Source organism: Ptychodera flava, chromosome 17 (assembly GCF_041260155.1).
Source record: "Ptychodera flava strain L36383 chromosome 17, AS_Pfla_20210202, whole genome shotgun sequence".
Lineage (NCBI taxonomy): Eukaryota > Metazoa > Hemichordata > Enteropneusta > Ptychoderidae > Ptychodera > Ptychodera flava.
In genome coordinates, this window is record NC_091944.1 from 21138462 (window position 1) to 21150547 (window position 12086).

The window sequence follows — 12086 nt, forward strand, 5'->3', positions numbered from 1 at the left end:
CACGGGCAAATACGATTCTTCTACTGACGAAGGTTTTGCGAATTATTTTTGTTAGACCTACGAAACATCAGCCATGGTAATCAAAGCCTCTTAAAATATTGCACAAGAGAAAAAATTTGATCATTTTACTTATAACTTGAAAAATATCGACTCATGGCCCTCCTAGGCTAGTATATTTAAACAGCAGGAAGAGAAACTTCCCTTAAGCTGAGAGGGCCGACTGAAATCAGGAGGGGTTGAGTTTTACCTAAGGGTTATGGAGGGGAGGGTTTTCAAACTTTACAATAGATGGTTTGAGGGGTTATGTTTCACAAAGGATTTGTATGGAGTCAAGGCATATCCAAAATAGAACCGAAAATTAAAAAAAACCCAACAGAATATGGTTCATTTTGCATGAAGTCTGAAAACAATACAAAAAGGTTCTATCAGCAACAGTGCCGGTTGTGAATGTAGAACAAGAAACCTGGCCATGGGTTAACTAAACTGAGCAAAATTTTGAAAAACATAGCCCAAAGTTACGAACAGTGTCCATAGTGCAAAGTTACATGATCGTGATGTTAAATTCCAGCACCACATCTTGATGATATATCATGGCTACTTTATGTTTCCTTTAATACCATCAGGTCAAAATTTAGATCGTGGGGTTACAGTTTACAAATTGAGTGGAGAATGATTCATATTTTAATATGAATACTTGGAGGAGGGGGTCAACTTTTACGTTTCTCATATTCCAACGGCCCTATCACATAATGAAGGCCACCTCAGCATATCCGTAAAAAGTCGCAAAGCCTCAGGATTAAGCCATGCTGAGGGGCTTCGTGTTCACCTTTGGAAATGTTCATAATTTATAGCGCCCTCCGTCTACCTAATAAAACTTGACAACTAATCATAGTAGATGCATGTAGAAGTGTATTGCGTTAGTAGGCGAACCGTTTTGCATGCAAATGTCTTGACTGTATAAGATCAATTGTATGGAGTCCGACGTATTTGAAATGTATGTATGTATGTATGTATGTATGTATGTATGTATGTATGTATGTATGTATGTATGTATGTATGTATGTATGTATGTATGTATGTATGTATGTATGTATGTATGTATGTATGTATGTATGTATGTATGTATGTATGTATGTATGTATGTATGTATGTATGTATGTATGTATGTATGTATGTATGTATGTATGTATGTATGTAAATGAATAATAGCACAGTTACGTTTAGAACATGTTTGGTGCCAATCTCTTTCTACAGTAATATTTAAAAAGTTTGAAGAGAAAGCGCTTTCAGGTTATCACATTCTACAATTGTTTTTAACGCTTGCATTTATCTCATTTTATATCAGAACACTGAAATTTATCGACAAAATGTTTCCTGAGCATGGCGGATGTGTCAAAACAGGCAGCAGACATACCAAATTATTTAAAACACTGTTGTTCAGTCGTACTTTTAGAATAGCTATCAACATGTTGATCTTAGTGAGACTGAACTAATGAAACTCGTTTTGATTTCAAGTGGAAAGAAATTACATGGGGAGAGCAAGGGTCAAGATATTTCACACATGCGTTTGGGGTCACCATTTCTGCTCAACTATAAGAAGGTAAGAGACACAAAAATCAAATCACAATACATGAGAGTCTATTTGGCAAAGTATTTACATTTTTCCCACAAAAACAAGCTATATCTATGAATTTATATATGTTTGATAATTGATGTAAATGTACTTTGCTTGAAGTTGGAGGAAAAAGTGCATGCGTAGGTACTACTACAAGGAATTTGGTTTTTGGATTTCATCAATAATGTTGATTCACTATACATCGCAGTCTATGAGAAAACAACGAACAATTCTTTTCCGATTAAAAACAGTAATATTGTGCATTTATAATATAATTTATAAATGATCAAAATGTACCTGGTTAGAATAGGGTGGTTACAAGTGCATATGTGTACAAGAAATTTGATTTTGGAAATTCACTGAAAATGTTGATCCACTATGCATCGAAGTCTTTTAGAAGACTATGAACATTTTTTTCCAATATAAAACTAGCAATGTCTGTGCATCTATAGATATTTGATGATTGATATACATGCAATGTACTTGATTAGAATGGGCTGGTTACAAGTGTATATTTGTACAAAAAATTTGATTTTGAAATTTCATCAAAAATGTTGAGCCACTATGTATGGAAGTCTATGAAGAAAATATGAATATTTTTTCCAATACAAAACTAGCAATATCTGTGCATTTATTATGTGAACAATAAATATGATATTAGAATTTCACCGAAAAATATTATTTTACTTATCATGGTAGTCTAGAGGTAAACTATTGCATGTTTTTCCGGTGCAAAACTTGCTATATCTGTGCATTTATATCAATGTTTTTAAATCTAAATCTTGACGTTTAGGCTGTTTCTTGACAAGCAAAAATAATGCTCTCTGCAAGCCAAACTATAAATTGAGGTAAACATTACAGCTATTGTCCCTTTTAATTTTGTATGGACAATTCTACTTTAAGTAGTTTATAGAGTTCTTACAAGTAATTGTGAAATGTGGTCTTTTTTCTTTAAATTACTTGAAACCTTGCATAAAAGCGATTATTAGAAAAGGTTAAAAAGTATTCTTTATAATAAGTTTGAAGGTCAAATGAGAAATCATAAGTCATTTATAATAATACTGATATGGACTGACACGCAGGGGGTTTCACTGGTTTTCGCACATGAAAATTGGGGAGGGTCATTTATTTTCTCGCGTTTGCTTTTGAATTGTCACTTTGTCATTTGAAAAACAACGGCCCTCCCCCTCCTTTAATTTCTGTTCAGTCCCTAAAATTCAAACAAAATTAATTGCTGCTAGTAAGGATTCAACTGAAAGCTGCAACGGAAATAAAAGTTGCATACTAACGGAATCGCTTCTTTTGCGGTTTCTCTAGAAAGTCGTAGCAACAGATTAATTGGTTTTTAGGCGGCCACGAACGATGTCACTCGCAGTTGCAGGTATAGCTTTAAACAGAATTAAGACAAAATTTATGGCTATGACGAAACGGAAATACTGTTATTTTAGACCTTGCAATAGATTATCGCAGTTTGAGAGACTGAAGTTTAGGTTTATTACTTTTGAAGGACAGTGGATTCAATTCCATCGGCATTTAAAGAGACAATTTACTGAGTCCAAAAGCTCATTTTTGACCTCGTTCACGAACAGAGCCGAAAAGGAAACCGCGGCAATATCTAGTAACGACCAGAAAGATAGACAGTTACTTTCGTGCTTCAGGGAAATAGTCGGAGAGCATCTCGCTTGATGATGAGAGGCGACTGACAACCAAAAGTCAGTCATCGCACCGGGTTTGGTATCTCCACAATGTCATATAATCGAAAAAAGCTGGAACTGACGACGAGTGATGATGTAGAACTTGAACTTGATTATTGAATACGGAACCATGGCTAGGCCTCACGGCCCAACCACTGGTAGATCAGTCTGTGAATCTGCCTGTGAGTGTGTGGCTGCTTGAGTCGGTCTCCAGAAAGTGTATGTGTCTCTGTGTGTCTGTGTGTGCGCGCGCATTATACAGTATCTTGGCTACGTCGGATACGCCATAAAGAATACAATAAGATGACATACAATACTTTGATTTCTACCGACTTAAGAAAAGATAAAAAAGTATACGTTATCAATTGTCTGTGCGTGGCATACTATACAATATTGTTTAAAACCCACGCCATCAATAAATTAAAACGATAAAAACAGCTCAATATTACAAGTGTTTGAAATACAATAGAACATGGAGGTACTAGTAGGCTGAATACCTAAATGAGGGATACGTAACTGGGTGAATTTTTAAATGTGTAAACGAGTTAGACCATGTTGTCGATACCATGCTGGCATTTCGTGGCGCCAGCATTGTTAGAATCCAAATCGAGTGGGAATTGCAGCTTGACTTATCGCGTCCAAGGACGCCAATGCATCGTGAGCGTGAAATTATAATTTTGCGCCACTTTGTAGGATTATGACTGCCGCCGTCAAACAACAGCCCATGGCGTACAGTCCAGCGGGTTAGTATTCTGCACCAGCCATGCTGCCGATCCAGCTTTACGAAATAAATACAGTATCATTTATTTTACTTGACGTCAAAGAAATGTAAAAAACAGCGACCTTGAAGAGGAAAATTAGTATCCCAATCCAAATATTTACCATTTTAGTATAGATGATGCATACAATGGCTGACACAATTTCTGCTAATGCGGTTCTGGAAGATGAAAGTCAACCACATACTGAATCATGGAGGATTGATATTGTAGCTATGCGATGAAGTCCAAGAAAAAATGTTTTTCCAAACCATATGATATTTTCGATTTTTTTAATTCCCAACTCTGAATCCTTTCTCGCATATTAAAAATATAGCATGGATTTATATTTTTCAGTATTTCTTTCGTTCACAGAGAGAAAAATAGTAAATAACTAAATAAATGAATAAAAATAAATAAATAATAAATACAGAAAGAAAGAAAAAATAGAAAGTTACCGTCAGATCTATGAGCACAAAAAATGTTTGAGCACTGCAAAACATTTTGACATAAAATGTTTTTTTTTCTTTGTTTTTTAATAAAACCCCAAGAGTTCACATTTCATGCTAGATTTTAGTTCATAGTCCAACACATTAATGACTGGTGTCTCTGATGGTCCCTGAATCGATGCGTGGTCCACCATCTCACATTTTTCGTCCACTGCGGAACGAAAGGGCTTCTTTTTGTTCGCTCCGTATCAAACGGCTCAAGAGAGGTATAATTAATCTCCTACAGGGCACGACAGTAGTGTTGAGCTAAATTTGTCTATTTTTAAAACATGCAGCGGCACGACTTCTGTTGACAGGTGTTTGATCAATGTCAGCTTGGGTTCTGTTTAATGTTTCATTTGGGCAAATTCGTTAAAGTTAATGTTAGCGATGAGACTTGTATGAAGCGTTGTGAAATTTCACTGTTCCCATTGGTGTAGCCCTACTGTTCATAATCAAAAGCTTTCCTTCTCCTCAAACACCCGACCATAGCCACAATCGTTTCTGGAAACCAAGATTACATTTTAGTGTCGAAGAGTGCCACTTGAGGTCAAAGTCACGATCGCAGTCGTTGGCCTATAGTCAGATATTTTGGCTCGCAGTCACCTCTTTCTCGAAGGCATTTCGTAAGAAAATTTATACAACAGTCTACAGGAATATTTCAATCACAGATCGGAGCCATTAATGTGTAAATAGCTAGTTTAAAGCTTTATACAGGTACCACAAGTCAGCTACGTTTTACACGGTGATTTCAAATAAATTCGAGTTTCCGATATTGCTGAAAGCAGCGGGAACAGCGACGAATTATTGCCTCTAGATACTGAGTAAAAACAAGTCGTAATGGCAAAGTGGTTATTCGCTCCGTTACATCGTAACATTTTTTTGCTTTTTTGATAGAATAATCCAAGTTTGAAAAGTCTTGCGGAAATGCTTAACAGATTTCACTCGTAGTCCAATCAAATCTTTCGATGAGAGGGACAGATATGGAGACGAATAGAACCAGACGGACAGAGTGTAGGGTATAAGAAGAAATAAAGACGAGCTTTTGCTCAAACTTTCCATACTGAAATTTTAAACCGTTCCCCTTGAAAATCAAGAATAAAAATCACGGGTCAGCGTTCAAACTTTGGTACCACAGAAACAAATTACCCAATATTCAAGGTTACTTGAAACTCAAAATGGCAGCCATCCCCCTTTTAACTCTATGGGGAAAAGTAAATTTTCGACTTCCAAGAAATAATGCGGTGAAAGCTTTACTTTCTCCATGATCTTCAAGCATTGAATTCAAATCGATCTCAAATGACATGCCAGCGCCATCGCCATAATGTTCAGAATACCTCAATATTGATCCCTGTGAATGGATGCATCTATAGGCGAAAGTGTTTTGGGCGCTAAAAATCATTACTTTTCCGATATGCACTTGTGTGAATTAATTTTGAAGCCTACGGGTTTTTTTCTCGAGGGTCTATGGTTGGATGGAGGCGGTTGTCGGAACTGCGCTCAGGTCGCTGGGGAGTCCTACGACAGACATAAACACAGTATCAAAGGTACTTTGGCGATAGATTAAAGTTAAAACATGTTTGTCATAATGTACATCTTAAAGCTATTTTGACATGATGCATCTATATACAGTGCGTGAAATACATTGTTTGTAAACAAGAAAGTCGATGACGTTTTGGCCAGAGTTAACAAATTCTAGATTAATAACAAATCCATCCTTGGTGGATCCTAGATCAATAGCTCTTTTTGATGGATGGGAAGAGGGATGGATGGAGGAGTACTTATAGGTGTACGGATCGATGTTGAGTCAATCGCACGAGATCACACACATTTTGTTTAGATACACGGGATCTCGGACAGCCGCAGACACATAGGTTTCTTGACGTTCAATCAACTGAATCTGACGTGGGCCTCATAATCAATTATAATAACCTGAATCCGGAGGGAAAATGTCTTGCTTGGGGAAGGTCTCCGCCTATCAAAGTATCCAGACGCCTTCAACTAAACATTCACAACATATGAGTTTCCCTGGACTCGTGAAATCGCGTTTCTTACCTAAAGGTCTGTTTCTGATAATTACATGAATAACGACGTATGGTTGAATACTGTTTTGTTGACTTAATTTGCTCGATAAGCTAATTGCACAGCAATGAAATAAATTATCTCGATTTACAAATTGAAATATTGTTCTGGAGACCATAACAATAAAATGGATCTTTTTTTTCCGAATTTAATGACTCCCATGATTCTTTGCGAGTGTGCAGATACGCCTACGCTCGCTCAAGTGTTTTTGCCAAGCGCTATTTTAAGGATCGCAGTCCCAGACCGACGCACAGTAACCTTAGAACTGGTCGCTAGATACATCTCGCGTTCGCTTTCCTGGCTTGGGCTTGAAGAGATGGCCTCCAACGAGACGAGCGAGTGGGCACATCTTGATCAGAATTACACAGGTAACTTCAGCGGAGAGTATTTTGTGGAGACCTTACCATCCAACACTATGGTCACCCTGAGCGTCATTTTCGGACTGAGCGTGCTTCTGTCCGCCGGGAGCAACATCATGGTCGCACTTGTGCTGATCACGGGCAACCGCAAGAAAAACACTTTCAACGTGTTCCTTTTGAATTTGGCAATTTCCGACTGGACTCTCAGCACGATCTCCCTGCCGTTTTTGTTCCACGCAACTATGGCAGCGGAGTGGAAATTTGGAAGTAAAATGTGCACCGCCGTGCCGTTGATATTAAAGGTAAGGCTCCCCTGAAAGGATAGATGATCTTCTTGCAAAAGCTCTACTGAAATACTATGATACTTTGTCATTAATTTATTTATTGATCAGGGATTTCCCAAAGGGCAATCGTCACAGTAACATATCTAAGAGGCGATTGGATATGTTGGTGTACATGTATCAAGCCCGGGTGAGTAGCAACGGGTATTGCCCTTGTTCAGTGATTCTTCTACGAGAAATACCCACAGGGGCAGCCAATCAGTAGATTTTGAGAAATCATGACCAGATGTGTTTTTATGTAAGTAAGACATTCTGAGATATTTTGAACAAAAAATGAAATTTGAGAGATGTTCACAAATCTCACCTGCCCTCCTTGTTTGTTTGAAAGGAGGACAGCACCGGATTTTCCACCCTACAATATGTTCGCCAAGTTAAACCCTATTTCCGATAGGATAAAAAACTCTAACAACTGTCTTTTCCCAATACGAAAACGCCTCTCCCTACCACTTTCCCGAAACGATGGACTTATAGAGTTAATAAACTGAAGGAAGCAACATTCAACAAACTCTTCCATGATGACAGTAGAATGGTCGCGTATAAGAGGCGTGCTGGCGAAACAACTGCACGCTATTATGTCCCTGTACTGCCCTCTTGCAGAACGAACACAAAATGAGAACTCGCGAAGCGAAAGAAATACAGCTGTTCATTGAAAGAATAGGTTCAGACGACTAATACAGTTTCCGATCGTTTTGTAAGCACAGATAAGCGCAAAGCGGTATAAGTGAGCTAATCTAAAAACATCATGGTTTGCGGTCCCCCTTGAGTAAATAAATGCCGCAGATTTTTACGCCATATTAAAACTTGGACTTCGCGGCAACACTATTGACTCTCAAAAGTAGAAACTGGCTTCTAATAATTGTGATATGCATTGCCAGGTCAATGCACAATGGAGACGAACTTGATTTTAGAATACTCTGGCAGAAATATGTCGAGTCAAAGGTTTGAGGGCGGCATTTATCTTATTGTTTTGGTACATTGTGTTTGGCGACAAACAGTGACGTTCCAATGGTTCACAGTGTTGTTATCAGAAGAGACTTAGTCTTCTCATAATTGGGATGCATATCCGACTCAAAAGAATTCCAAACCTCTGAAGGTAAAATTTCGTTAGGGAGCCGTCATTATTTACGGCCGGAGAGGGTGCGGAGGAATCTGAAAGGGGAGGTCATTCCAAAAATTGAAAGCCAGAAGGGGGTTGCTCGAAAAGTGGAGAGAAAGAGGGGGATTACTCAATTTTCGCTGCAAAATAAATTGAAACACCTCTCAGATTGCACACATCAATTTATCAAACTTTTCGAACCCCCACTCGTGCTTTCCCCCCTTCGGGTGTTCTAACAGTTTTACTAAGTAAAAAAACACATTGAAAACACCTCTCAGATTGCACAAGACTGCACCATCACACAAATCACTTTCTGAAAATTTCTCACGAAAAAGAGGGGACACCTTTTTCTAACACTTTCCCTTAGCCTCTCTTCTCCTGTACTTTTAACTTCCCCAGTCAGATATGCTTGTGAAAAACCAGTCATAATACCCATCCAAATAAACAATACTCTATGGTTGGATACTGGGTATGGCGTGAGCTTTTATAGCTATTTTTGTTGTAACTTTGAATTTCATTCTATTGTTTCACCTTTTACCTTTTTCAATCGTCATGAGATAACCAATGATAATCTAGCGGACTACACCAGGATTTGAATGGTCTTTACTATTGCTGTATTTTGTAATTTTACTAATGCAGGTATTTTTATTTAACTTTTCTTAGTCAGGGGGGTCTTTCAAAATTCCTGTGTCAGAGAGGGGGGTTCCTCAAATTCATCATGGTTGGCAGGGGGCGGGGTAATCGAAATTTCAGAGCTTCCGATGAAATTCCTCCGACCCCCGGCCGTAAATAATGACCACTCCCTTAGGCCACTCGCAGAAAGTAGTTTTATTACAAGCAGCTGCAGACACACCGCTCGATTTGCAGCAATAAAATCATACTTGTATCTCGTTCACGTAAAGAAATATTTAGTTTCAAGGATGGCTTTCAGCTTCATTTTTTACAAATACGCCAAGGGCGTCCGTTTCCTCATAAAATAGCAATCGAAAAAGCTCGATCATGAAGTCTGGTTTTTTTGTGTGTGCAATAAAAAGGTATACTCAGTTGTAAGAATTTATTGATGTTGCGCTTTGACAAAACAATGTATCTTTCAGCTGGTCAATGCTTTCCTTCAGTGTACGCTGCAAAAGCAGACTGACGATGTGGAATTTTGTAAAATCCGCCATTAGAATTTTAGTTAAAGTTATGTTTACATTTTCATGTTTTCTTGTTGTTATCGTAAAATTCTTTTTTCCCCACTTTCACTTTTGTTTGAATAGCTATTTTTCCAACTGGTTCTATCACGAGTTGAAATGATACATGGTGGTCTGTATTTACAGAACCGAGTCATGACTGTTCTCATCAGTTATCTGTCATGACGGAATTATTTTGATTGAACGCCGCAATGTGCTTCAGTTGTAACAGTGCCATGCTTTGTGACTAGGATGGGGCAACTTTACTATTCGGCTCGGTTACGAGTGTGAGACGAACGTGACAATTAGAAAACTGTGATTCTCTCAGAGGGCTAATAACTTCTCTCTGTCGACGAACTTTGAAAGGCAGAACTCTGTAAGTTTGTAAGGAGCACTGATTGAGTGCGAGGCATCGAACGTTTTTTGAATTCGCAATTATCACTGGTGACGTGTTTTTGCATAATCACAGACTGTCCGTCAGTATTTTTGCAAGTAAAGGCAACAAGGCAAAACACGAACCATAAATTCAAGTCTATGAACCAACAGAGAATAATTACCGCAGACTTCCCCTCTATATGCGAACATGCATGCCATATACCTGCGTTCAACCTAGGGTGGTTTCCACTGGCCTTTCTGCGCCCAGTTTTGTCGAAAACAACGTAGTTGCAGTAGAGAAGTAGTAGTTGTGCCCACAGTGGCGGGGGGGGGGGGTGGGGGGGGGGGGGGGGGGGGGGGGGGGCACTTACCAGGAGTATGGAGTACCCAATGAATACAGTTATTCGGATGCCCTTTTCATTCCAATTCTTTATCTGTTCACGGTAAAACGCGTATATAGTGTACATAAAACAGTTTGAGCAAATATTAATTTCGATCATCAAACATATGGATGACGTCATTATATTTCCTAATGATGAAAAGATTATCATACAAGATAATGCATTTGAAGGTATTTTTTATCTATGTAACATGCATTCGAAAGTGAAACACTTGAATTTTCACTCAAGCTTTACCCAAGAAAATTTTCAACTATTTTCTTTCAACATCATGAATAAAAGTCAGGGGGTCACCGTGCAAAATTTTGTATAAGAATTACAGATTATAATAAATTTACCGATATTTGAAATTCAACAGGGCCGTCACCCCTGTTTTTTACTCTATTGGAAAAATTAAATTTACGGTTTACACAAAAATAGGACGGTGAAAATTTTAATTACTCCAAAACCTTCAACAAGTGGTAGTATAAAAAGAATCATTGTAAAAGTTTGAGAGGCACTTTCTACCTTCATGCATTGACCCTGGAGCGAGACTCCAGGGTCTATGGTTAATGTAGTATGCGCCTCGAAAATGAAAGACTCTAACTTTTGCTCAAACTTTCCTCAGGAATCTCTCAACCATTCTCTTTCAAAGCTAAGAATAAAAATCGGGGTCACCGTGCAAATTTTGGTATTAGAGAAACAAATTACTCAAGATTTATCGGTATTTGACATTAAAAGTAGACGCCATCCCTGTATTGACTCTCGCGGAGAAAAAATAAAATTTTCGATTTTCGACTTTCAAAAAACTAAACTTGGTGTAAAAAAGTTTTCTTACACCAAGAGCTTCAAAATGAACCCCCACAAGTGGTAGATCAGAAAAGAATTGAAAAAGTTTGAGAGTCCGAATATCTGTCCCCGAGGCGCATTCTATACCTTAATGCAATAAATCTATCTCCTCGTGCAGGTGATATCAATAGCAGACGAAAAATACCGTCAGTAACTTTTTCAAAACGTAGACTTCTGACGTCACGTATGATGTTCATCACGAAGTCAAATGAAACCCAACTTAACCTCTGAGCATTACAAGCCGCTCCGATATTTATATCAAAAATTTGTTATGGTTTCATTTTTTCATATATCTATATATCTATATATATATATATATATATATATATATATATATATATATATATATATATATATATATATATATATATATATATATATATTAGTATGTATGTATTTTCATATATATATATATATATATATATATATATATGTATGTATGTATGTATGTATGTATGTATGTATGTATGTATGTATGTATGTATGTATGTATGTATGTATGTATGTATGTATGTATTCAAATACCCGAGGAGGTTTTAAAAGATTAATGAAGCCCATAAAGTTTGTCGCCTATTTCAGTTAGAGTTTAATATAACTGTACCATGAAAGCAATATTGTGATCATAAAAATGTCAGTAATATAATGTCAAATTTCAGACCCTGCTGAGTTGTTGAGAACGATTGCCAAAATGCCATCATATTCTCATAAACAATTTTCAGTCGACGGCGTCATCTCATTACTCGAGGGATATGCAATAGAGCGAAAATCTGTCGTTGGTCGTATGAGAGGCAGCAGTTAACGTAACTGCAATGCATCCTACATGATTTGACCAGGTATACAGTCACCTGTATCTAAATATGCCCATATATGGTCAAAGGGGCGT

At 37.6% G+C, this 12086-nt stretch overlaps 1 protein-coding gene across 1 annotated transcript in view; it reads left to right on the forward strand.

Moving 5' to 3' along the window:
- The first annotated feature begins 6888 nt into the window (after positions 1–6888).
- The window catches only part of LOC139116485 (tachykinin-like peptides receptor 86C), a 39305-nt gene continuing 34107 nt past the window's right edge, over positions 6889–12086 (forward strand). Inside the window, exon 1 of the mRNA XM_070679105.1 lies at positions 6889–7295. Within this exon, the coding sequence (XP_070535206.1) occupies positions 6951–7295 (345 nt within the window). The 5' untranslated portion in view covers positions 6889–6950. The remainder of the gene's footprint in view (positions 7296–12086) is intronic.